Source organism: Chaetodon auriga, chromosome 15 (assembly GCF_051107435.1).
Source record: "Chaetodon auriga isolate fChaAug3 chromosome 15, fChaAug3.hap1, whole genome shotgun sequence".
Classification (NCBI taxonomy): Eukaryota; Metazoa; Chordata; class Actinopteri; order Chaetodontiformes; family Chaetodontidae; genus Chaetodon; species Chaetodon auriga.
The window spans coordinates 12,061,327-12,084,906 of NC_135088.1; the positions used below are offsets into that span (position 1 = coordinate 12,061,327).

General features: G+C 42.2%; 1 protein-coding gene across 2 annotated transcripts; it reads right to left on the reverse strand.

Moving 5' to 3' along the window:
- Positions 1-1,053: 1,053 nt before the first annotated feature.
- grm5a (glutamate receptor, metabotropic 5a) lies at positions 1,054-20,898 on the reverse strand. 2 transcript variants are annotated; one of them, XM_076749921.1, is made up of 19 exons: positions 20,746-20,898; positions 20,029-20,340; positions 19,809-19,942; positions 18,511-18,772; positions 17,940-18,054; positions 15,462-15,711; positions 10,772-11,007; positions 10,521-10,642; positions 10,309-10,433; positions 10,052-10,220; positions 8,874-9,000; positions 7,553-7,670; positions 7,130-7,316; positions 6,024-6,182; positions 5,798-5,923; positions 5,486-5,668; positions 5,166-5,335; positions 4,922-4,948; positions 1,054-4,046 (listed from the first exon to the last, which is right to left on the reverse strand). In XM_076749921.1, the coding sequence occupies exons 2-18, from the start codon at positions 20,254-20,256 to the stop codon at positions 4,942-4,944; spliced, it is 2,718 nt and encodes a 905-aa protein (XP_076606036.1). In that variant the 5' UTR covers positions 20,257-20,340; positions 20,746-20,898; the 3' UTR covers positions 1,054-4,046; positions 4,922-4,941. The 2 variants fall into 2 exon arrangements, with proteins under 2 accessions (XP_076606036.1, XP_076606035.1); XM_076749920.1 differs by lacking the exon at positions 4,922-4,948 and having other exon boundaries at positions 20,746-20,883.
- Positions 20,899-23,580: the final 2,682 nt, after the last annotated feature.

Here is a 23,580-nt window from a genome sequence, read left to right on the forward strand (position 1 = left end):
TCAGAGATGAGTAAGGCTTGATTGTACATATGTTTCTGTAAACTCAACCCCCATATACGCTCAAGCCACAAGTTTTTGATGGTGCGAATCCAAAGTTGTCTGTGGGAGTGAGAGAAATCATCAAATGCCTCCAGTTCCAGGACAGTAACATGCCCCAGCATGCAGTGTGACTGCATATAGACTATGATCTGGAGTATCTGTTGACCCTTAGTTGACACTGTATTATGTTCTGTCATAAATCTATGAAGGTTATGATGCTCAGTGTATATTGAAGGTCTTGATTCAGCTTTATGGTCGTTTTGAGGCTGCAGGTTGTGGTGCTGCTGAGTTCTATTACATCGTACTGAGAGCTATAATGTGCATTCATATCAGCGAGGGTAGACTATGTAACAGCATACACCACCGTCTCATTTCAAGGAAAAACAATGAGTTGGTCCACTGAGGTCTTTCTCTTTCTCTCTGGGCTCATCAAGGCTATTACACGCTCACTATGAATAAACGTTGCCCACCTTCTCGTGAATATTAATTTCATGGAACAATTCTGGTCTACAATTTACGGCGTAGGAAATTATATCACATGTTATTTAATACAGAGTGCCCTAGAAACTCTATTTCCCATTAGGTTTATTAATTATCGCACTGTGATTTGACACAATTATCTTCTTATTTAGAAAAGGCTCTGAAGTAACATCGACTCAGGTGGTGTAAAAATAACGCAGCACACGATCCAGTTCTGAAGGGAACGTGACTCCATAAAAGATGATCACATCAATCTGAGAAATTCTGATTTATCCAATAAATAAAAAAAAAACACCAACATATTGTTAGAAAATTGTTGCTGTAGTAAAGATGTAGAGCGTACTAATATAATCATGAATCATTCTGAGACCTTTTCTTTCAGTGTTTGATTTTTCAATATTGAGATAAAATCTTGTTCCTGTAATTGCAGTGAATATCTGTTATGCAAATGAAGAATTCCTACAATCCAAACAAGGAGCAATTACAATTGCAAATAATTGTTAAAAAAACAAAAACAAAACAGAACTATATATATCACTTTTTGGATGGAAACTTTTAATGCAGCACAAGTCTAAATAGTAAGTCCTGTCTATCTGAAAGGCAGATGAAGCGATAAGCTCAAGACAAACGTCTTCTGCAGAATATGTCAGTGGATTATTGGCATAAAGGGTAGTATGCACTTGCAAAATTTCAGTTGGCACAAACCTGCATGCAGATATGAGAAGTGTCTAGGATGATTTTTACATTGAAAACCGGTAAAAAATACTGCACATTTCAAAAATCATGGACACGTTCCTGCCTGTGTAAACATACAGAAAAACACAACCTAACTCCCACGTGAACATAATCAGTTACATCTGCCAGCCTGTGAATCCATACTATCATTAATCTACATCTTCCAAAACACTGGCCAAAATACAGACAACAAAAGAAGAATTAAAAAACAAATATTCATTGAATATATTCAAGCATAAGAAACAACATAGTCAAGATGTCATAGAATATAAAAAATAATATCCTCCACATAATGCCTGACGGATTAGGATCTAAATGGGCTTACAGTAGGATTCTCAGTGTGAGCCCATTTATAGAAACACAATGTAATTTACTGCAGTGAGACATTGGCACATATGTAGGCAAAAAGCCAGACTGGAAACAAGCTGTTTCGCAATAGATGTCTGCAAAATCTGGCACACTTTCACTTTGCTTCTCTCCTCCTTAAAACTAACCTTAAAAACACATCAACATCACTAATAGTATAATTACTTTTGCTACTGCGTCTATTAATCTTAATTGGTTTGACATGTACGATATTAAAAAATGCTTCTTTACAAATAGAACTTAAAGAGTGCAAACAAATCGTGACATCATGCAAATTGGGAACGGACGGCGGCGCTCATCAGGTAGGAGTTGAAGTCAGAAAGTATTTTGGTTCGGACACATCCTGAGGCGGAAGATCGTTTTGGTCCACTTCAAATGAGAACTTAACGTACATTCAGCTAAGTCACGTTTACAGAAAAGATTTAAAGAAGTCACCCAAGTAGTCCATAAGCTCTTTGTGGGTTAGACACCTGATGATTTTACGTCCACTGAGACAACGTCTTACATTCCCTTGAGACGTGAAGAGCTCCTGTCCTCTCAGGATGGTTTCATTCAATGTTCTCTTTCCAAGAAAAGGGGAGGTCACAGGCAACTCTGCACACCGAAAAAACTGCTTTTCATAATGCGGTATCTGTACACTTTCTCCTGTATAATACCAAATCCTTATTTGTGTCGTCCATGATTGACAACAAATTAGAGGGTAGACAAAATGTGTCAAGTTTGACCTTCTGATTTCAGTTATTTGAGCGATTTTCATGCCTTAATGTTGATACAATCAGCATCCACCTGGATCTCAAAATATCAAAGATTAGGGCATTTTTTCAGTAACAAAAACATCACATATACAGAAAGTCATCAGCAGTAATATTAGCAATAAAAACAAGTCAGACTCTCAGTGCTTATGATATTAGATGATGCAGAAAAGAAGAAGAAAAAGAACAAAAAACGAAATACAACTATCTTTAGAGTTCTAATACATTACCTAAAAAAGGAAAAATCCAAATGCAATCCAAAGAAATGCTGAACATAAATATTTGTAAATTAAGATTGGTAACCATTTTCTAATGAAATTGAAATGTAATCAGCGTTTTTCCATTTGTTTTCTTAGCTTATCAGTATTTCTTTGGGATTTGTAAAGTTAGAAACCTGTGTCAGTACCTGTGTCATTTAAGAGTCTCTAAAATGCCCGTATGAGTGTTTCAGTTTCTCAAGTTTTCTCAAACTCACTCGGAGACAAAAGATCAAGCACTGACATTTCTTAACTTAATTACCGCATTTAGTATTTGCAGTCTTGCCACTGGTGTTTTTCTCTGAGTCCTCTCAACGGAGGCATGCGTGGGTGCGTCCAATCTAATGCAAATAAACATATTTTTGAAAAACTGCTTAAACATTCCACATGAAGGAAGGCATCCGAGAGTTTGGTCCAGTCTGAAGTTTTGTCTTTTGGAGTTTAAAATACTCCAGAAAGAGGATAAACAAGGTTAAAAGAGGTGTTGAGAGAGCAGGTTTACAGAGAGGACGAGCTCTGGCTGTAGTGTTTCAGCAGCAGCTGGTCATATTCAGCCTCAGAGGCCGGGGACATCGAGGGCGTGGAGCTGCCCTCGGAGCTCAGAGATGAGTCTCTAAACGGGGAGGGAGGCGTCAGAGCCACCAGCTCCTCCATATCCTTTGCTCGCCTGCTACTCACACAAGTCCCGGCCAGGTGCTCGTAAATCTTCCCCGTTGGTCGATTCTCACAGAAATTGGAGACGGTTGCCACCTCAGCGTATGTGGTGACCGTGGAGGAGCCCTGTTTGCTCCTGGGCGGGTGGTACTGAGGCGGGCACGGGGCGGCATCTGCAGCCGCCGGCAGAGCAGTGGTGGAGGTGGGGCTGGAGGTGACTCCCCCTGGCAGCATCATGGTGTTCAGCTCACTAATGTTGGCAGTGAAACGGTTGACCACGCAGCTGATTTGGTCCATGATGGTGGTGCCCTGAGGTTGGCTGCCAATCATCCCAATGCCGATGTCACCCACACCTACGATGTTAATGTCCACGCCATCCACCACCCCAACACCCTGGCCGTTGTCCCCACCTCTTCTTCGGACCCCAGCAGGGTGCTCAGGTATGTAGGTGGGTAAAGCTTGTGCCTCCTCCCCATCCTCTCCTCCCTGGAAGCCCCTTGCCTTCGCTGCATGCTGGCTGATGGTGGACAGAGGTGACTGAGGGGGGGAGCAGGTGAAGGGCTGAGACTCCTGTGGCTCTTCGCACTGCTCTTTGGCACCAGTGTCCACAGGTGTATCTCCTTCTTTTGAGAAGGGCTTGATGATGGCTGTCTGGTTCGCCTCCACTGCTTCCTTTTTCTTGACATGGAATGACATCCTCTTCCATAGGTTTGGCCTGTAGCTGTGCTCATTCTGCGCCCATGTCACCGATTTTCCATTGGAGCTGCAAAACATATGAAAGACAATCAGATCCGCTGTGTAATTCTGTGTGTTACTGCATGTCTTCTCAATAGATAAGACACATAAATACTGTTGATTACGATCATGACAGAATAACATCGAACAAGCCCCCCCCCCATCTACACTGATGTTCATGCTCTATTTCTTCTTGCCAGTACTTCTACCATCCCCCGTTCTATCTTTTGCTTTTTGTGTAGTTCCACATCTCCCTCCATTTTCTTTTATCTTCCCTAGAAAGAGAAATCCTTAAAGGCAGTCGGTCTCCCCTGGGACTACTTAACCCAAATGAGGTAGCCTTTTCTCAGCTCTGGGAGCAGTTCTTCTTGGTCTATCCAGCCTGTTGTGGTGGATTCAAGCTCTGATTTACCACAAGCAGTTAAAGAAGGAACAGTGATTGTTGTGTTCTTGGAAATATCTGAGCAGAGTCTTCATCACTACAAATGGACTCATGGACAGAACCAACTTAAGTTTGATTGGCTGCAAGAAACAAGTTTACATTTCCTAATAATGAGCCAAGCAGGTAGTTTGACTGCTATTAGACTGTCCCTACATGTTTGCAGCATCCCCTGTTGGCTCCTGCTCATCGGACTTTATCCTTTTGTAGACCCTGAAGTCCTTACCTAAGGTAAAATGCTGAGTGATTGCAATGCAAATTATAATTGGGCTGCTATTTTTTGCAGTGTGATTATTAACCTGATCCGACAAAACAAACAGCTAAAAAGGAGGTGGAGTTGTTGTTTGATGGATATGCCAAAAGATGACATAACTATATTACAAAGTACATAAGTAACATGACGGTCCAGTTTGATGGAGTGCATGCAGTAATCAATGGCAAAAAAGAAACTGACATTATAATACCTGAAGTATTTTCCCTTATTTTAAATGCTGGGGACATGCGTGCAGGAGAAAACATGACTTAAGAGCTTCCAAATGCAGTTTACAGATATGACATAATATATACAACTCTTTTTCATCAGAAACTCAATGAGAAGTACTTCAAGGAAATGTTCTCTTAAGTGTTATGCAACTGGGCACAGGTGTTTTAAATACTGAGGCATTAATTTATTCATAGTTTAATGCCCACTTAGTTCCCCTCATATACCTGATGTTGTCCTGTGCAGACCCACGGCGTCGAAATAAGTTGGCCATGCTGCTGGTGGATTTGCCAGACTTGGCAGCTTTCTTGGCATCACCCACGTGCATGCGCACCACCGTGGATGTTGTGAAAGCACTCCTGACATTTTTCTCAGGCTTGGCAAGCATGATGTACACCTGACCATGGAAATGAACAACAAATAACTGTCAGCATAAAGATGTAGGGATACAAAAATAACACTAAAAAAGAGACCGAACATTTTAAGATCTGTGTGAGTTTTTCAGGGTAACTCTGCTTGCGTGAGACTATGTGTTTCCACTTCTTACCTTTGGGACAAACATGCAGCAGAGGGCCACAGTGGCACTGAGGCTGACACTAAAGCACATGGTTATGATCTTGTAGTTGGAGCCAAAGTAAATAGGAACAAAGGCCAGCCAGATGATACAGGTGGTGTACATGGTAAAGGCAATATACTTGGCCTCATTAAAATTAGCCGGAACATTACGAGTCTGCAGGAGAAAAGAAGAATATCATTTTTAAAACAGTGTGAGTTGAAGTAGAAAGGACAGGATACAAGGGGATGAAAAAAGAGAAGATGTCTGAGTGCAAAGTAAGTAAGTATAATCTGTGCTGAATACCTTGAAGGCGTAAAAGGTGCAACTAAGGATAAGCAGGCCATTGTAGCCCAGAGGCGCCACCACCCCCAGAGTGGTCAGATTGCAGATCAAGTGCACCTCACGGATGCTGGGGTAGTCATAGATCACCTGAGAGGAGAGAAAGGGAGAAGTTGCTCTAGCTGAATAAATAAATGTAAATGAAATGAATTCCCCATATTGTAAAACACACACACACACACACACACACCTGTGGTGGCTCTATGATAAGAAGTGCCACAATAATCCCCAGCTGCAGCAGTATGAGTAGGAAGGCGATGACCAATTGTGCGCAGGCGGACATAAAGCGCGGTTTCTTGGTGCAGATCTTCTTCTTGCTGCCTGCCAGGATCCGTGCTATACGGTTGGTCTGGATCAAAAATAGATCAAATGGTTTTGCAGGCATCACTCACATCAACTGTGGATAATACCGCTTGCACTGATTCATAACAATAATCCCCCTTTTCAGTTCCCAGATCTTAAACATCAACCTCAGCCCACACAACAGATCCTCGACTTCTACCACGACTCCCTGTTGGCCATCATCCAGTCTCTGGAAGTAGCTCTTTTACTCCTGCCCTTATCCTTAGAGGCCTTCTATTTATGCTAAAAGTCTCAAAAATATTGGACTTTGATAGCAGACAAGTTGTCTGATCAAACGAGGTCGTTAAGATTAGAGAGGTACCATGAAATTAAAAATACCCTTGCTACGTCAGCGTTAAAGTCTTTTCAATGCATCGTTCAGCATACAGAGATGAGCCCACACTGTAAAAAACATTTGTCTTGAGTAATTTATTCCCATGTGCAATATGTCTACCAGGCTGACTCACATTAACAGCTGTATTGTCTAATTGGGTGTCTGTTTGCAACATCATCGGCAGCTCTCTCCTCTGCCAGATCGCCAACACGGTATACTGCATACTGTATGTTCCTCCTTTTTGTCCTCCACCTCCTCTGTGAGTGTGTGTGTGATGAAAAAAGCCAGTGTCCTTCAACAGCTACTTTCAGTGAACATTTTACACTTTTGTTCTGCTGACTTCTGAACCTTCTTTTTAAGTGCATCTTGCTCCCAGCATCCTGTTTCAAATGGAAGTGTGTCAAAAAATGGAAGAAACAGAGAATTTTAAATCTCAAAGCCATTTGATCAATCCTGAATTGGGAGGGTGCAAAGAGGAATTCTTACATTGAAGAACATTGTGGAGTTCAAACGAGCCAACTTTAACTCATAAAGTTTCACAGGAAGCGAAACATGAAGCTGGCTCAGACTGAGTATATCTGTTCCTCTATCTCCTGGTAGCAAAACAGAAAAAAAAGTACCTTGGTGACCAGAGCGGAGTAGCTCATGGCAGGGGAGAGGCCGATCCCCAGCCGCTGGAGGTAGCAGTAGACGATGTGGGGCTTGGCGATAAGGCTGAAGGTGCACAGGTAGCCCAGACATATTCCAGCCAGGATGATGTAGCAGAGCTCACGACTGGATGACTTGACCACAGGGGTGTCCCAAAATCTACAGATGGATCAAATTTATCTAGGTTAGCAGTTAGTTAGCTAGTACCAATGGGTTGTATTGACCCAAAGCTAGCGTTATTTTTCATATTATTGTTGTGTATTTACTAAAACTAAAATATGGGTATTTTCACCCATTGTTTTACCCTAAAACTGTCACAAATGCAAAGATTCCACATATTAGTAACATTCAGTAACAAACAGTAACATGCAAATTTAGCTGTATGCTATAATTACTTGATAAAGACAGAAGTAACAAAAAGTGTAGCCATGAGGCCCAGACAGGCGAAGACCACTGCAGCGATGGGCTCTGGATCCCCCCAACGCACATACTGCACCGGGATTGGCTCACAACCTGAGGGACACAGAGCGGGCAACATCACCCAGAAATGTTTAAGCAAAATCTGGATTTGACTGCAAGACTTGCATGTGACAGCATCATAGTTTGATGTGGATGCAGCAAAAGAAATTCACTCATACAGCACTATTTATTAACAACAGTTTGTAAAATCTTCAGGCTGTGATACAGGAGGGTCATGAGAGATGAGGCAAGTGTGTTGTGACAGGCAGAACAGAGTGATAACCAGTTGAACACAGCTGTTTTGTGGAGGATACACATAAAACGACGGGCTTTATGTGTTTCTTCAAACTGCAGAGGAACAGAAATTCTGTGGGAGACAATAGAGTGCTGCAGGGATGACGTGTTTTTGTAGGCCAACCGGGAAGTTAGCTCCCTCAACAAAAAGCCAGTGGGATTTTTCCACTGGATTTTGGATTATTACAGAAAACAAGCTTTGTGCCAAAGCAAAAGTTTAGAATAGGTTGTGTTCAGATGGACAAATTTAAGAAGTGAACCCCACTTTCAGGATTTTCGAAGTGTAAATGCAATGGCCACAAGTTAAAAGGGACTTTGTCACCATCGCTAAGCTTCCGACTACACTATACCAGACACACTTTACCATAAATGGATAAATCTACAAATTGGAAAGTTGGAGTCTGTAAAGGTGGACGAGTTTCAACCTTTGTAGTCTCTTTTAGCCACTTTTTAGCAACCACTTATTTTAAGAAAAGTAAAAGCATTAAAATTCACCAGTGGCACACTTTATGTTGCGGAAAAAAACCTCAAGCTTGTGGTAACCACAGACCCTATTTCAAGCATCTACCCAAAAGCCTATTCAAAAAAGCCATTGACGTTTTTCCTGTTTTATTCATCATTCCTGCAGCAGTTTATATGTGTTTATAAGAGAGGAAGAAAAGAGATTGAAACAGTTTTTACAGACTTCAAAGTTAAGACATCTGGCTTCAGCCAAATCCTGTATTCTGGCAAGCATCTAAAGTCTCTTGGAGTGTGTACAGTACATGAGTGTTTGTGTTGATTTCTCTGCTGTAATGAGTGTGTCTCAGTTCAGTGTTTGCCAGTTTGTGGTGCGGGTGGTACGTAAGATGTAAGGGGATTTTGGGTGCACCGTCAGTGTCTGTCCCAGATTCAAGGCTATTCCGGCCTGTTTGGAAAGCTCGTATTTGTAAAGTGACAGCCACATAAGAAAAGGTCGTTTACCAGTGAGGTCATCTGTGGGCCAGGAGCCAAGGATACAGGCTCGACAAGTGTACTCATCAAACACGAACTCATTCTCCTTGCAGGGAGTGCAAGTCCAACAGCAGCTCACCTCTCCTTTACGGATCACCTGGAGACATGCACACACACACACACACACACACACACACACACACACCGGTATGAAAGGGTGGAAAGGTCTCAAAGCTCCAGTGGCACTTTCCTGTAGCTAATCTTACACTCTGATGGCCAGACAGAGCAGGGACATGAGGATTTCTTCATCAGGGGATCAAAAGAGGAGCCTCTGTGTGGAAATACAGTGAAAGTAAGCTAAGGAGATGGAGGCATGGCGGGCAAGTGGTTCGTGCTGTCACTTGCAGAAACCTCTTGTGTCATCTGCATGTTAGCCCTGTGATGGTAAGCTGGGAAAGACTTCATCGATAGATAAAAAGGAATACAGGTGGAGGGAGCAAAGCGTTATCTTTGAGCCAAGGTGTGAGGAGAGTTTGAAGAAATGCATTGCTAATATGAAAGGAAGTAGGGAATGACGCCTGTCTGTTGTCAAGGTCGGCACAGATCAGAGTCAGATTGAGGAATATGGGCTGGGGTTTACGAATATGCAGAACCTCATGCATGAGACTTGAGTTCTGAATTCCCTACAAGCTGCCACGTTACAGAGAGTCAGCGTAGAGTGTGTAGGAAGAGTTTAATGTTGGAGACTTTTGGGATGAGAAAGAGGAGGCAGACTGCAGTGTTCTCGATGATTTGGATGGGCTGCAGGGAGTTACAAAAGCCCAGATGGGACATGATTAAGGCTCGAACAAAGAGCTTTGCTGAGTCCTTGGTGCGGTACTTGAGGATCTGATTGGACCAGTTTTGTAGATTCGAAACATGTGGCACCAAGTCAAGGCTGCTGTGTGGGTCGTCTTTCACAGTTTTCTTCAGTGGAACTACAACATGTTCTCCAGTAATATATTCACAAAACTGAACGATGATAATATAGACTGTGAATTTACATCATTTGTAGCATGAGAAGGCTGATATATGCTCTACTGCATGCATGCAAATAAAAAGGGAGGTGCAGTTCCCACATTTACTGCCTCTTGAATTGTAGAAATTTGTTGAAATTTCAAGAAATTCAGCATACCATTTCAAAACACATGTGCTGGAGTGGTGCGTACCTTGATCTGAGCCTTCTGGCAGGGCTCAGAGCAGACTGACTGGATGACCTCACTGCTGTTACTCCAGATCTCCTCATCGTTCATCATGAGGCCACCCTGGTCCCAGCTTCCCACATGGATGTAAGCATACTCATCCTCGCCTATGCGCTTGAAGTTCATGATTTCATACCTGAGATGAAACACCATATGCATAACATTTCTTTCTACTTCTTCATTTCCCGGTCCCCGTCATCTTTCACCATTATCGTTATCCTTACCTGCCAGGTGAGTCTCCATTCTGGTCAAAGAGGATTGTCTCCCCAGATACACCAGTAAAGTTGGTTTTCATCAGGAATTCCAGCAGCTTGCGGCCATCGATGGGCCGCATGGACTCACACAAACCCTGACACCAAGAGAGGAAGCAAACACTGTTAATACCGTCAGGCCCAATGTGAAAGCACACAAACATGCACACTATTCATTGTCATACTTTATATCCTGGACAGAGAGTTTCCTGCATGGCGTGCAGACCGTATGCCATAGAGTAGATGGCGTTTATGACAAAGCCCATCTTGGTGTCTTGGGCATACTGATGGCGCAGAGACTCTCTCCCTGTGGAGAACAGAGACCTGCTCATAAGGAGAAACCCAATCACTGTAATCTGAGCAGAATTTTAGGAAGTGAGTACAGTGGAAAGTGTGTAAGGAGGTGTGTGGAACTTGATCTCTGTGTTGTACTAACAGGTGCAGGTGCGGTTGTAAATGCTGCTCTCCTGCGGATGTCCCCTCAGCCTGCACTGGAAGCGATGCTGCCAGAACTCGGGGAACCAGGGGTTTCTCAGGTTAGCATCGGGCTTCAGGTTCAGGTAATAATCATCGAACCAGGTCACATACGCCGATTTAAGCTTTATAGTGATTCCACCAGCTGCCTCCTTCTGGTAGCCATTGGTCACATCGTACCTGTCTGCCCAGCCATCACTGGACAGGAGGAGGAGAAGGGGACAGACAGGCAAAGGTACAACAGTTAGAGTAAGGACCAGTCCCAGTAAGACTTCACATTTTACACGATTTCTTCTTCTTTGTTTAATTGTTTCGAAATGAAAGAGAGATGCAAATAATTAAAAGGTTTGTAAAAACCTGCATTTGCAGATTTTCTGCTGTTAGCTGAGGCAAGTAAACCTAGAAATCTAGTGTCATAGGTGGTGGGTGGAAACATCATTAGGAACTAGCACCGGACCTCTCTGCACTGGGATTCAACACTTAGACCAGGTCCACAATTACAGCCAATGAAGCTGGTTTGCCCAACAGAGGGATAACAAGGTGGCTGACGTGTTGAAATAGTCCAGCTCAGCAGTCCAAGAAGCAAATGTTACAGTGACAGCCAACATTAACTCATATTAAAAATCACTTTGAGACAAAACATTTCAGAAACCAAGGTTTTAACTAAACACAGGATTAAGGTACAACAAATTACTGTATTCAGTGTATTCAGTGTATTCAGTGGTTTTATAAAGCAATGTAACACCTGGTCCATGATTGCAGTTTTAATGTGGCCTGCTCTAAAAATCTAGTTGGTTGCTTATGACTGTATTTTGTCCCACTGTTTCACAGATTGAAGGAGACAGGTGGCGCCTTGCAAAATGAACCTAATGACTGCTCTGCAGAGAGTTACAGTAGAATAAAATATTTATCATGATGACTCAGATGTACCAACACAAGACTCAGTGGGTGATGAAAATAGAAAGTATTTGCTCACAAATCCAAGTTGAAGAATTGTGAAGTGAATTTTTTAAATGATGTTCATGTGAAAAGATAACGCACAGGCTGAGGTTGGGAGGAGCTGGCCAGCTGCGATAGAGGGTGTCTTTTCTTTTCAGCATGTTATTTTGTGTTGTATGCTTTGCTCTGTATGTGTTGCTTCCATGGTCGCATAACTTTGTTTGCAAAGTTTGTGTCTGACTGCTGATTAATTAGATCTCTGTGGGCTCATAATCCGTGAAGTCCACTGAGACACACTAGTAATGAAGAGCATATTGATTTGCTTGACTTTCACCACTTGAGGAGCAAATATCTCAGTGCAGATACAAGCCCTGCAATGCAGATACATGCAGTCCTTGTTAATGTATTTTCAATTAATTGATTTGTCACTTGGAAATGTTACTTAAATTATGAATTGTTTCATTCTATAGGTGAAGGTACAGAAAGATGCCTGATGCTCAATAAGCTTTAAACAGCAAACAAACACCAGCAGAGTGCAGACGCATCTGATGTGCTGTTTATTCAAAAACCTTGTGGGCTTAGACTCAATAAGCTATTTCATCAGTGAGCCGTTCGAAAAGGTTTCTACTCTGTCTATTATTATCTTTCCCTCTGGACACTTGTCTACAATCAGCAAAGACAGAAGGTTGATCACACCTCCACACACACGTGCAAACATGCAAACACGCACACCTCACTGAAACGCACTCTTCTCTTTATAACTGATAAAAAAAGCAAAAGCAGCCATTTTTGAAAACTTCGCTAACCGAGCTGGAGTTACACAACAGTTGTGTGGGTGTTTTTTTTTTTTTTTTCATGATGCCTGGTTCTCTGGGTGAGGTAGGAGATCATTTCATAACACATCCTTAGAGAAGCGAGCACAGAAATTGCACACTGGCATAAAAAAGACAGGAATGGATATGAAAAGCATGGAGGGCTTTGACTCTGGATAGTTTGAATCACTCTTGAACGAGAGCTCTGAAACCCACACATCGACCTGGGAGGGCAATATGCTGCATGCAGCATGTTGCTACACCACCTACAAGCCTAAAGACACACACAAGTACGACACACACACACACACACTGAGCTCTAATTGCATACAGCCCTGGTCAACTTATCCAGCCAGATCTTTCCTGAGAGGACACTTTAGAACTCTGTAGTGGTACAAAGTTGAGGCTGGAAAGGTGTCTGTTTCTAAAATTAAACTCAACAAGACATGAAAAGAAAAAAAAAAAGGAAAGAGCTGTCAGAATGGACTGGAGGAAAAACACTCTCCCACGACCTAAGCAACCTCGACTGCCATTGGTTCCAGCTTAGTTAGGTGATCCGACAAGCAGCACTTGCGGATGGGAAGCCAGTGGGGGATCATGTTGCTGCGCTGGCAAAAAGTCAGACTAAGCTAACCGAGTAGAACTAAACATAATCTTAACTGTGACTTTAGGATCAGTGGAAATTACTGAGAGAAAAATAGCTGATTGATGGATATGAGTAAAGTAAAACACAGTGCCACTCCAGTCCTCCTGTCTGATCTCCTCTGCTACATAGACCCACTGTCTGAAACTGACAGACAACTTCCAATTAGTAAGTTTAAAATTCAATTCAACAAAGCCACGATGTGATAAATGGATAAAACCCTAATTAAAATCTTTTCTGTGATTAAAATCTTTTCTTCTTTGAGATGAAAGATCAGATTAATAATGTGGGAAAACAGCTTTTGAATTATTCGTGCTCATGTTCGTTTCAGTGCAAGAGGGTTTTTGCAGCAGTGAACTTGGCTTAATGAGGGGCGCTAAATGATGGAGTGTGCGCAGGCATGCCAGCGCTATGAGGCTGCACTTGGGCACAGTGGTGATTTGAGCTACATGCTAACATGCTGATGCTTAGCAAGTAATAATTACCATGTTCACCATTAATTAATAACCTTAATTTTGTGTGTTAGCATGGCAACATTTGACAAGTAGCACGAAACACAAAGTTCAGCTGAGGTTGATAGGGATGTCATTTGTATAAATCAAAGTAGCACTGTACTGGACCAATAACAAATTGACCAAATGTATTGACAAACTCCAAACACAGATGTCAGTCTCATGGTGGCACCAGATAAAAAGTCAAGGGATCACAATAGTTAGTCAGATTCCTCATCTGGGAACTACGAATGTCAATGACAATCCATCCAACAGTTGGCTAAAAACAGTGAGGCTGTACTTGCATGACTGTTTGCCCCATATTGAGGTAAGCCTCTTGGAGCATCTTAATTCTATGAGCACAAGAATTTTCATGTTTCCATTGATTTCTATACAAATGAGGTCAATGCTGACAGAGGCTTAGATACAACAGTTCAAAATCGGCTTAAGCAGTGCTGGCAACAAAACAAACAAACAAAAAAACATTATCTGCCCCTTCGGTCTCTCACTCTCTACAAATGGAACCTAGGCATGCACTGCACACACACAAACACACACACACACACACACACACACACACACACACACACACACACACACCTCTGACTGATGCAGTTAACTTACAAGAATAACAAGATGAAGCCTACAAAGAGAGGTCAAAACGATGGTGTTGAAGAACTCTTAATGGGATGCTCATTGTATGCAGATGCATCAAAACAGACTCTAATCACCTCAAAACAGAACGGACACCTCAACAAATCCACTATAATCTTTAAGCAGACGACATCACCTCCACTGTCTGAAAGCACTGCGTGGCAATATGGATTATAGAGCGTGGCGTTTTGCAAAATGTAGTTCAAGGTTATTTTATGTTTCCTGCTGTCAGGTTTGAGCGACAGCCTACATATGTGGCTCCTAATGAGGAAAGGCATTTATAGAACACCAGGGACGAGAGAGAGAGCCAGAGAGCTAAACCTTAAAATAAAACGCGATATTCTCGGAGAGAGTGAAACCTCCTGCTTAAATCAACCCCTCTCTCTTCTTATTTTTTAAGTTTTATTTCATACATTTCATTACATGCGTGTCTTTAGCTCCCGAACAGAAGATGCTCACTGTTTGTCTATTCATTTGTTTACCAAGGTGGCTATACCTCCTTTTCTTGAGCTGTTGTTTACTATTGTGACAGTGACAATAACAGTATTATTCTACTCATTATTGATTTATTCATGTACTGCATTTCTCAGCATGGATCCACAGATTGCAGATTGAGTGTTGTGCTCAGGCACGTTGTTGCTGGGTGAATGTGTGTCCTCATTTGACTGGGTTTTCTCGCTGAAAGATGGCCTCATACAGCACACTGCTGCTCCAATAAAGCGTCTGCATGAGTGAACCGGAAAATTTAAAAAGCAAAAAATGCACCGGTACAGACCGGATGTGAAAACAGTATCAACTACATCTGATCTGAAGATAAGCAAAAATCTACATCTTGATAGTCTCAGAAAGGTTTGTCATATTTCTACAAAAAAAAAAAGTTAATTGAAAATACCTCAGGTTTCCTAGACCACCATGAAGCTGATGGGTGTGATGAAGATGATAATGAGGATGACGATGAGAGGACAAAGGCGGCCCCAACAAACACACCTTGTCTGATGAGGCTGGATGTCTGCAGAGACTCTGGATTGGAAATGAATACACAACACTAAAAAAAACTCAGGCACAATGGATGAATAAGAAATGCCGCCACTGATACCACAACCCACCACTCACCTTCCAACCAGCAGAAACTCTCCCACCAGACGCTGCCGCCTCATGGCCATCAGTATCCCTCGCACCGTCATGCCCTCGCAGAAGCAGGCCACCACCCTGGCCTTGGGCAGGTGGCCTCGTAATTTCTGCAGTAGCTTGTCAAAGTTCTGCTCTCCTGCGTTGCTGTATATCTTATCAGAGTGGGCGATGCAGATGCCCTCCTTTGCTGCCATGTCTTTAAAAGCCTCCATACCGCTCTCGCCATAATTACCTATGGAGGGGAAGACGTGAATAGAATGGTGTTCATATACCCACAGCACAACAGTGCACACAAAACCTGGGGGGCTGTTACCTAATTAAAGCTAACAAACCGAGCAGATTGGACCGTGACACAATTCTTTACCCCACCAGGACTCTTTAACAAAGCGGTTTAGCTGCGTGCTGACAATCAAACACACTGATGTAGTGCCAGCACTTTTTTGTCTCCGTTGTGGGAACTATTAGGGGGTTAGACTTCCCCGCTTTTGCTGGAAATGAGGTCACCTACTTTCTGCACTCTCAGTCTAGGCATGACACTGTTTGAGGTCCTTTTCATTACTACGCGTGAGTTTTACTCCCGTATGTGGCGTGCCTCCATGAGTGTATGATAGGATTTCATTTTATAAACTGTATTGTCGCCACTATTCAAATCTCTGTTGATGCTGCCAGTTCTGTTTGAGTTAGACGTATTTTCTTTTCTTCTTTATGTTTCTTTCCTCCCTGTGTAACTCTCTGAGAGGCCTTTTTATCATCTATGCAGCCAAGATTGTAAATAAGAATTAGATTGATGCCTACGGGTATAGGCAAAATGTAACTGAAAAGAGGCTGAACAGTACAGTGATTCATAACCACTACTAAAACCTCTGGGGCTACAATAAATGTGGACTCTTACTTCTGTATTTGGGATATCTTTGCTTCTTTTAAACTACCAGTTCTGTAAGTCCTCATTATTTTTTAAGCAATTTTGGTGTGCTTTGTACCTGCTGATGTGGGAAGGTTGATATCATTTACTGGGTCATAAACCTGCTCTTTAGATTACACAAATACAATGCAGAGTAATACAAAGTGCACCTACATTTGATAGATTGGACATTATTATTGTGGTGTTGGACAACCAAGGATGTGCAAAATATTTGTAACAAATTCCAGAGATTAGAAACTTCAAAACAGAGCCAGGCACAGGATGTTAAGCATATTAAACGTTTGGCAATTTTGCACCAAATGTTTGTTTCGTTCTGCTGTCTTGGAAGTAGGTGGCAAACTTGTACAGCACTGTCTAGGTCAGATAGGTGAATAAATAAAAACAAAAATGGAAATGAAATCATTTTGACAACATGCCACTGCCTACTGGACTCAACAGAAATATTAAAACATAGGGCTTTTCTTGTAAGAAGAGCATCCATGACATGAGGTTTTATCCTGGCAAAGAACATTTGGCATGCAAAAGATCTTTTTTTTTTAAATCCTGCTCTACAACAGTTTGGTATTTTTATGGAATAAACTGGAACGATCCAGTCAGGATTTAGCACTTATTCTGATCAAGAGGGATTTATTCCATAAACATATGGCCTCATGTGAGCCACTATGAGGTTAAAAAAGACACAGTGAATGGATGGGAACAGTGTTGAATATTTAGGCTGTTATTGAGACTGATGTCAATGCTGTTCATTTTGTTTCTGAATAGGTGGGATTAGTGATTAAGGCTTGGATCTTTTGAAGTTGTGAAAACCATGTGTGTCTGACCAGTGCCGCAAGAGTGTGCCACGATACCCAGAGAGTTCAAAGCTCATGACAGATGTTCCCCGGGAAGCTTTGCCAATGATGAACAGAATTGCAGAGAATATATAATCAGAGCTAATTTCATGTGAATTTCATAATTGTGCCATAGATATAATGGCCTCGGGTGTAAAGTCACTGTCAGGTTTCACTGGGAATGACTTTATGCTTGGTATGTGAATGTGCATGTGTATCTGGCTCATTTTGGCTCCAGTGTGCTCGCTGCAGGAGGCAATTCACACTGAAAATGATATACTGCCATGATTTGGCTGGGCTTTTATGTTGATGGAAGGTCAGAATGTCAGAAAGTAACAGTATAATGCTTCTCTCTCTGGCCCTCCACACAGAAAACTCAAAAAATAGTGAAAGCAAGAACTGAAAGTAAAAACTGAGTCAAGCACTGCCCACAATAATGCAGATATGCTTTTTTTTTTCATTTCTAACCCCCATGCTTGAAAAAATAAATTATCATAAGCTTCTCAAAGATACCATTTACTGTTGCACTTTTGTATTACACTACAACAGATGGCACAGAAGCAACTGATAAACTGGCAACTCACTGTAGACGTCATGAATGTTGCTTAATCCATGTGTAAATAAGGATGAGAGACAGAGAGAGAGATGAAAGGAGAATGACACACTGACAAATGTTAAGTAGTAATGCGAATGCATGCACAGACTCACCTTCTGTGTGTATTGCGGACACGTAGCTCCAGCCATACCGCTTCACAATGTCCACCATGGCTCTGGCCTGTTGCATATCTGACGGCACCACTCTCATGAAATATTTATACAGACTCTGTTGGAGGGAATTTACATGTTCACAAGTCTGGAGGTATTCTTGGTATGTTCCCATGTGACAGCTTGTCTACCAGTTACACACGCATCCAAATAACCACTATTATGAACCCCATTCCATTTAAACTCACTGTACATTGACTTCCAGGTGACATTTAGAGCACATTTGATACAAATCAGATGCTGTGGTGTTTTAGATTATATAATGGATTTTACCTGGCCTCCATTAATCATTATGATATGAAAAACCTCCTTCAGAAAGGTAATCGCAATGCAATGTCTGCTTTTATTGTTGTCATAGCTGCATCGACATTGATATTATAGTTACAAGTCAAGTTAAGTCTATACTGCAGTACAATGTAGCTTAAGCAAAAAGCAGACTGACAATTCAAATTATAATATCATAATCGAACATTTCCCAAAGTTTCTTGTTAATGTTTTTGCTAACTGGTCTCACCTTGTCACTGAGATCCATGCTCGTAGCTGAGTAAGCTATCTGTGGGATGTTGAAGAGCTGGAGGAGATTTTGCACCTGGATGGCAACAGAACTGGATCCTGGTCCGATCAGTCCCACGATGGGCTTCTTTCCCTGCATGAGCATGCTCCCTGCCTCGACAGTACACCTTCCCTGGCTCTCCTCCTCTTCATTGGACACTAGTGTGTCCCGAATGAACTCAATACTCTGCTCCAGCGCCACAGCAGAGTGCCAGCATGAGTCCCTGTCGTAGAAAGATTGGGTTCACACTTGTTTGGGCAAGCGGCATGGGAATAAGAGGAGGATAACGGAGTAGCCAATTGGATGCTTTTTAAGCACATAGTCTGTGCTTCATGCTTTTGAAAGAACCACTTGACTGACACGATTTTTGGAGCCGTGAGAAGTCTGCAATCCAAAAATTTAGCCAATGCTAATGTGAGGTTTCAGCAGTGTGAGTCAATCAAATCAAGCTGCTATGTTCCAAAGTCTTTTTAGTACAAATTAGCCTTTTTTTTAATGTTCCCTGGCCGGTGTTTCCTTGCTGAGCTTTGGCGGAGATACTTCCTATTAGTCACATGCAGGTTTATTGACATAGGGCGCAAGATCACTCTCATCTTAGCTTCAGCTGAACTTGGAGTGATTTTTGTGCAAAACAGAGACTGCAGCTTTTGTCCCTCATGTATCGCAGAGATCAACTCTTTCCACATACATATGGCATTTGAGTGCTGTAGAAGCTTCCACTTGAAAAAGTCTGAACCTGTCGACTGATTTTTAAGGCAACCTTTCCATGCACCCTTTGTCAGTAGGTCAGATTGCCCTGCTGGGGTGACTTGTGGGTCTTAAAGGGTTTACTGCAGGTTACTGTACTTGGATTCCTGCCGCTGTCTTTTTCACTTTACTGCCTACGCTCTTAAGTTACCTGTCAGTCTTCACTTCTGGCCTAATTCCTCCAGCCACAGTTCACCTGTCTGCAGCCAGCCCTCCTCAGTTACTTACAGGCTCACTGGAAGTGAGCAGTTGTTCTGGTTGTTCTTGTGTCTGCTTGCTGATTGAATCCCTGCCTATTAGAAGTCCTTACATATGATATTTTAAAGAAACAGTTTTATGCCAAACCTCTAGGTGTTATCCCATCCTGCATGTGATAAATTGTATATTTAAACTGACAACTTCAAGAGGATTAACACCTTAGACATTCACTACATGCATGCACTTTATTCTCTAGCTGGTCAATTTATTGCTATATAAGTACAACATGAGAAGTTTTGTGATTGGATTCTGACCTGATCTCGCACCCCAAGGTGATATTCGGGAGGATAGCGGGGTCTGCGTTAATTCGATCAAGAGTGTGCATCATGGCCTCCACTCTCTGGATCCCGTACTGCTCACGCACCGCTCCACACTTTCTCTCATGGACCTTTGCAAAGTGTAACACAACTGGATTACTAACATGTATCATATATGGAGGAAATGTGCACACGCATAAACACGCACAGCATCTACCTTGTCTGCAGGTGGTTGGTGGTGGACAGAGAACAGAGCTCCTATGATGATGTCGCCGGGGATATGCGCTAACACCCTTCTCTCATTGTTCTGGGCGTTGACCCCAACCTGGTCTTTCAGGCCCAGCCAGCTCAAATCAGCTCCCAGGAACACACTCACTGCCAACAGCCTCACAGAGATCCCTAATCTATTTCCCATCCTCGTGTTCCTCCTCACACCTCCTGCCATCCTCTGTCCTCTTAGAGCTGGAGTTCAGATGAATGTGTTGTCTTTGGCATGGTGCTTGTAGTGCCAGGGGTAAGGGTTAGATTCCTGAAGGGGAGGATATGACCTCAGTGTGTTGTTTAACAGACAATACTTGAAGATTTTTGAATACAAAACACGTTTGCATTTTTATCTTATATTTTACAGTGACAAAATATTTTGAATCATGTGGGAAAAAGAAAAGCAGGTTGGGCTTTTTAATCACCAAGTACAGCTTATTTAAAACTTTTTCTTTTCACTGTCCTCCCTAAATATGATATCGAGTTGCTGTCCACGGTACTGAAATGATGTTGGCAGCGTGCCATTCAACTTTCAACTAAAACTGACATCTAGGCTGGTGGTCCAATAAAGCATCAGCACCCTGTGTTAAACCCATCGCCCGCCCTGTATTGGAGAATGCATCCATTACAGTGCGCACCGCAAACCTAAAGTAACAAAACAACTTCAGCCTACCTCTTCTGTGCCAGCAGCCGCGCAGATGCCATTCCTTTTGAGACCGTTTCCATCACAGAGGAGCAAGAAGAAGAAGAAGAAGCGCTGCCGGTTTCTGCTCAAGCTCAGTCTGGCGCCTGGCTACAGCAAACTGCAAATAGCAGCAGATAATATAGCCCGTTATTGGAACATGTTTGACTTACTGACGCACACGGCGCCCCCCCCCCCCCCCCCCCCCCCTCCACACCCCTCCTTCTCCACCTCCTCCTCCTACTCCAAAACAGTGGAAGGCATGGATCATCAACAGTGACTAAATTGGTCCTGTGGAAACTGTGGAAAGCTGCGGGAGGCGAGCCACACAGACGCATGTAAAACATGAGAAAACAAAGAAATAAACAAATGTAGATGCAGGGATACGGACGAATCGGATCAAGATTGGCTTTAGTGGTAATGTGTGTGTACACATGCAAGGAATTTGACTCCGGTTGTATCATTGTTCTCAATGCAGTAAGCACAGGCCAACAGCTAAGAGCACGGACAACACATGGAGAACAAGTGGAGGTAAAGAATGGCACAGAATCAATAAAAAAAAAACAAAAAAACAAAACAAAACATCAGCAGTGGTGTTACTGCGGGTTTCCTTTTCTCTTAAGTTCCTACTGGTCTTCGTCTCTTTCACCCTTTTAACGTGACTGTGGGAAACGACTCGAAATGATCAATTATTCACTCATCAGACATCATTTAATTGGACTGTTAAAGCTTATAGCACATCCTGTTTCAACCGCCGTTGAACTGAAATGATCCCTTCTAACTGGGAAGTTACATGTAACGTCCAGTTTCAGAGTCTCACTTCTTCCAAAATACCACTGATCAAGATGGAAATAGTGACGTACACAGTCAAGTGTTTTTGGCTTGGTATGAATGGTTTTGTTTTTAGGGTGACCCTCTTGTGCTTGAAGTCGATTTGACTCCATTCACAGTTTGAAATCTGAAATGACTAAAATTGTCATTACACTCTGTATTCAAAGAGGCGTGAGAGAGGTTCTTCAGAGCTGGAAGGAAAACGATAGTGTCCAGCAATTAAAAGAAAATAAATAACTATAAAAGAGAAATGATGATGCTCTTTCTCTCTCTTGCCTGAGGTCACAGCGACCCCAAATTAAAGGCCTGTTTTATATAATATAAAACACGTCTTCTCACCTGGCTCCATGCATTTCTTTCCAGATTGTCACGACACCCAATTTTTGAGTCAAAGTCATTTAAAAACATCATGTTACCAAACCAGAAGCTCTTTGTTCACAGGGGACAATAGTGATCTGATAAAGAGGTAATTCTAGGTATTAGTCTCACATTTACACTGCAAACTGGGTCAACTTGACCTCAGTCATCATGCAATCGTGGTGTTTTGTGATGACTGGTTTCATTTGCAGTGGGAAACTAGAAAATTAAGCACCTGCAGTTTGGGTGCAGTTAATCCATCTATGACAGAGAGGGCAAGATGATACTTGCAAGTCGCAGTATTCCTTTATATTTCAGCGGTTCAGAAGGTGAATCCACTGGTTTCTGGTATAAGATGCAAGAACAACACCATTTCAAGTCACAGCTAGTTAGCATGGTGAGAATGTATAATGTGACTGCTTTGTTGGGTTAGATTTGTGACGCACATCCAACAACAAAAACCTTTTCAGAGGATGTTCAGAAAGTCTAATCAAATGGAGGTCAAATGTGTAATTGAGGATGTTTCTACCCGGGGATTCATTAGGAGGAGGAGCATGAATGAATTTCTGCCAGCAGAATTGTGGTTAGTTGCCTGGGGAGACAGAGAGAGTGAAAGAGGAGGTAAGCTGTCATTGATGTTGGAAGTGGTCGCATGGCGCCCTCTGCTGGGGACTCATTTCTGTCGTGGACGTTTCCAAAACTGTTCACACAGTCAGCACAACAAAAGTCAGTATGGATGAAACTGTGAATCAATTAAGTTAAGTTTCAACATTCATGAGCTGTTTTCTCTTTCATTCTGTTTGAACAGTTTCGAAAATGTGAACAGGGTATAGAGAAATGTTTCCAATTTATAAAATAAAAAAGAAAGAAACCAACCTTGCCTTATGACTATCACAAGCAGACAGATTCATAATCATTAGACCAAATGTCCAAGGTCAGGATGCACAGTGGTTGTAGTCTAAGGTGCTGAAAGCCATGTGAGACAGCAGCATGGACAAAGCTCTGATGTTTTCTTCTGAGAAAGCATTCTACAAATGCAAATAGTCTTGCCTTAGGGAATGGCTTGCTTTCATTGCGCTTTTCTCATCAGCTTGTACTCAGTGTCCTCACATAACTCATCCTTTGTTTTTAAGCCCCTGAATTCATTTACACAGCAGGTGATGAGAGACCGTATTGTGAATTCATGTGATCACACAGTCATTTGATAAAAGGAATCTTTTGGAACACTTTGTAGCGCTAAACATCAAAAGGTGAGAGTTTTAGCTTTGTCACGTGCGCAAATAAAACATCATTTTTCATATGCATATTTAAATTCAATCATTTAGAAATTTGAAATGTCTTTGAATTGTGATGGGGCTTATTTCTCACAAGTTTATACCTGTTAATTTGTCGGTGGTCACATGTGCTTTGCCCTCAACTTTCTCGTATCAGAAGGAGACATATATTCCCCCCCCCCCCCCCCCCATATATATATATAAATATAAAATATGTATATATTGTTATACATCTGTATACTTCTATCTACTGTCCTCATATTTCTCTCTCTCTCTCTCTCTCTCTCTCTCTCTCTCTCTCTGTCTCTCTCTCTTAGTATTTTCATGGTGACTTTCATCCCTTAATGCCAGGAAAAACAGTTTA

Excerpts from the sequence above, each read along its gene's own strand:
- grm5a (XM_076749920.1), bottom strand. The coding sequence starts at position 20,256 with ATGGCAGGAGGTGTGAGGAGGAACACGAGGATGGGAAATAGATTAGGG. Across the intron at positions 11,008-15,461 it reads GAGTTTCTGCTGGTTGGAAG|TGATGGCTGGGCAGACAGGT; the intron begins GTGAGTGGTGGG and ends CCTCCTGTCCAG. Across the intron at positions 10,643-10,771 it reads TTACAACCGCACCTGCACCT|GGAGAGAGTCTCTGCGCCAT; the intron begins GTTAGTACAACA and ends TGTTCTCCACAG.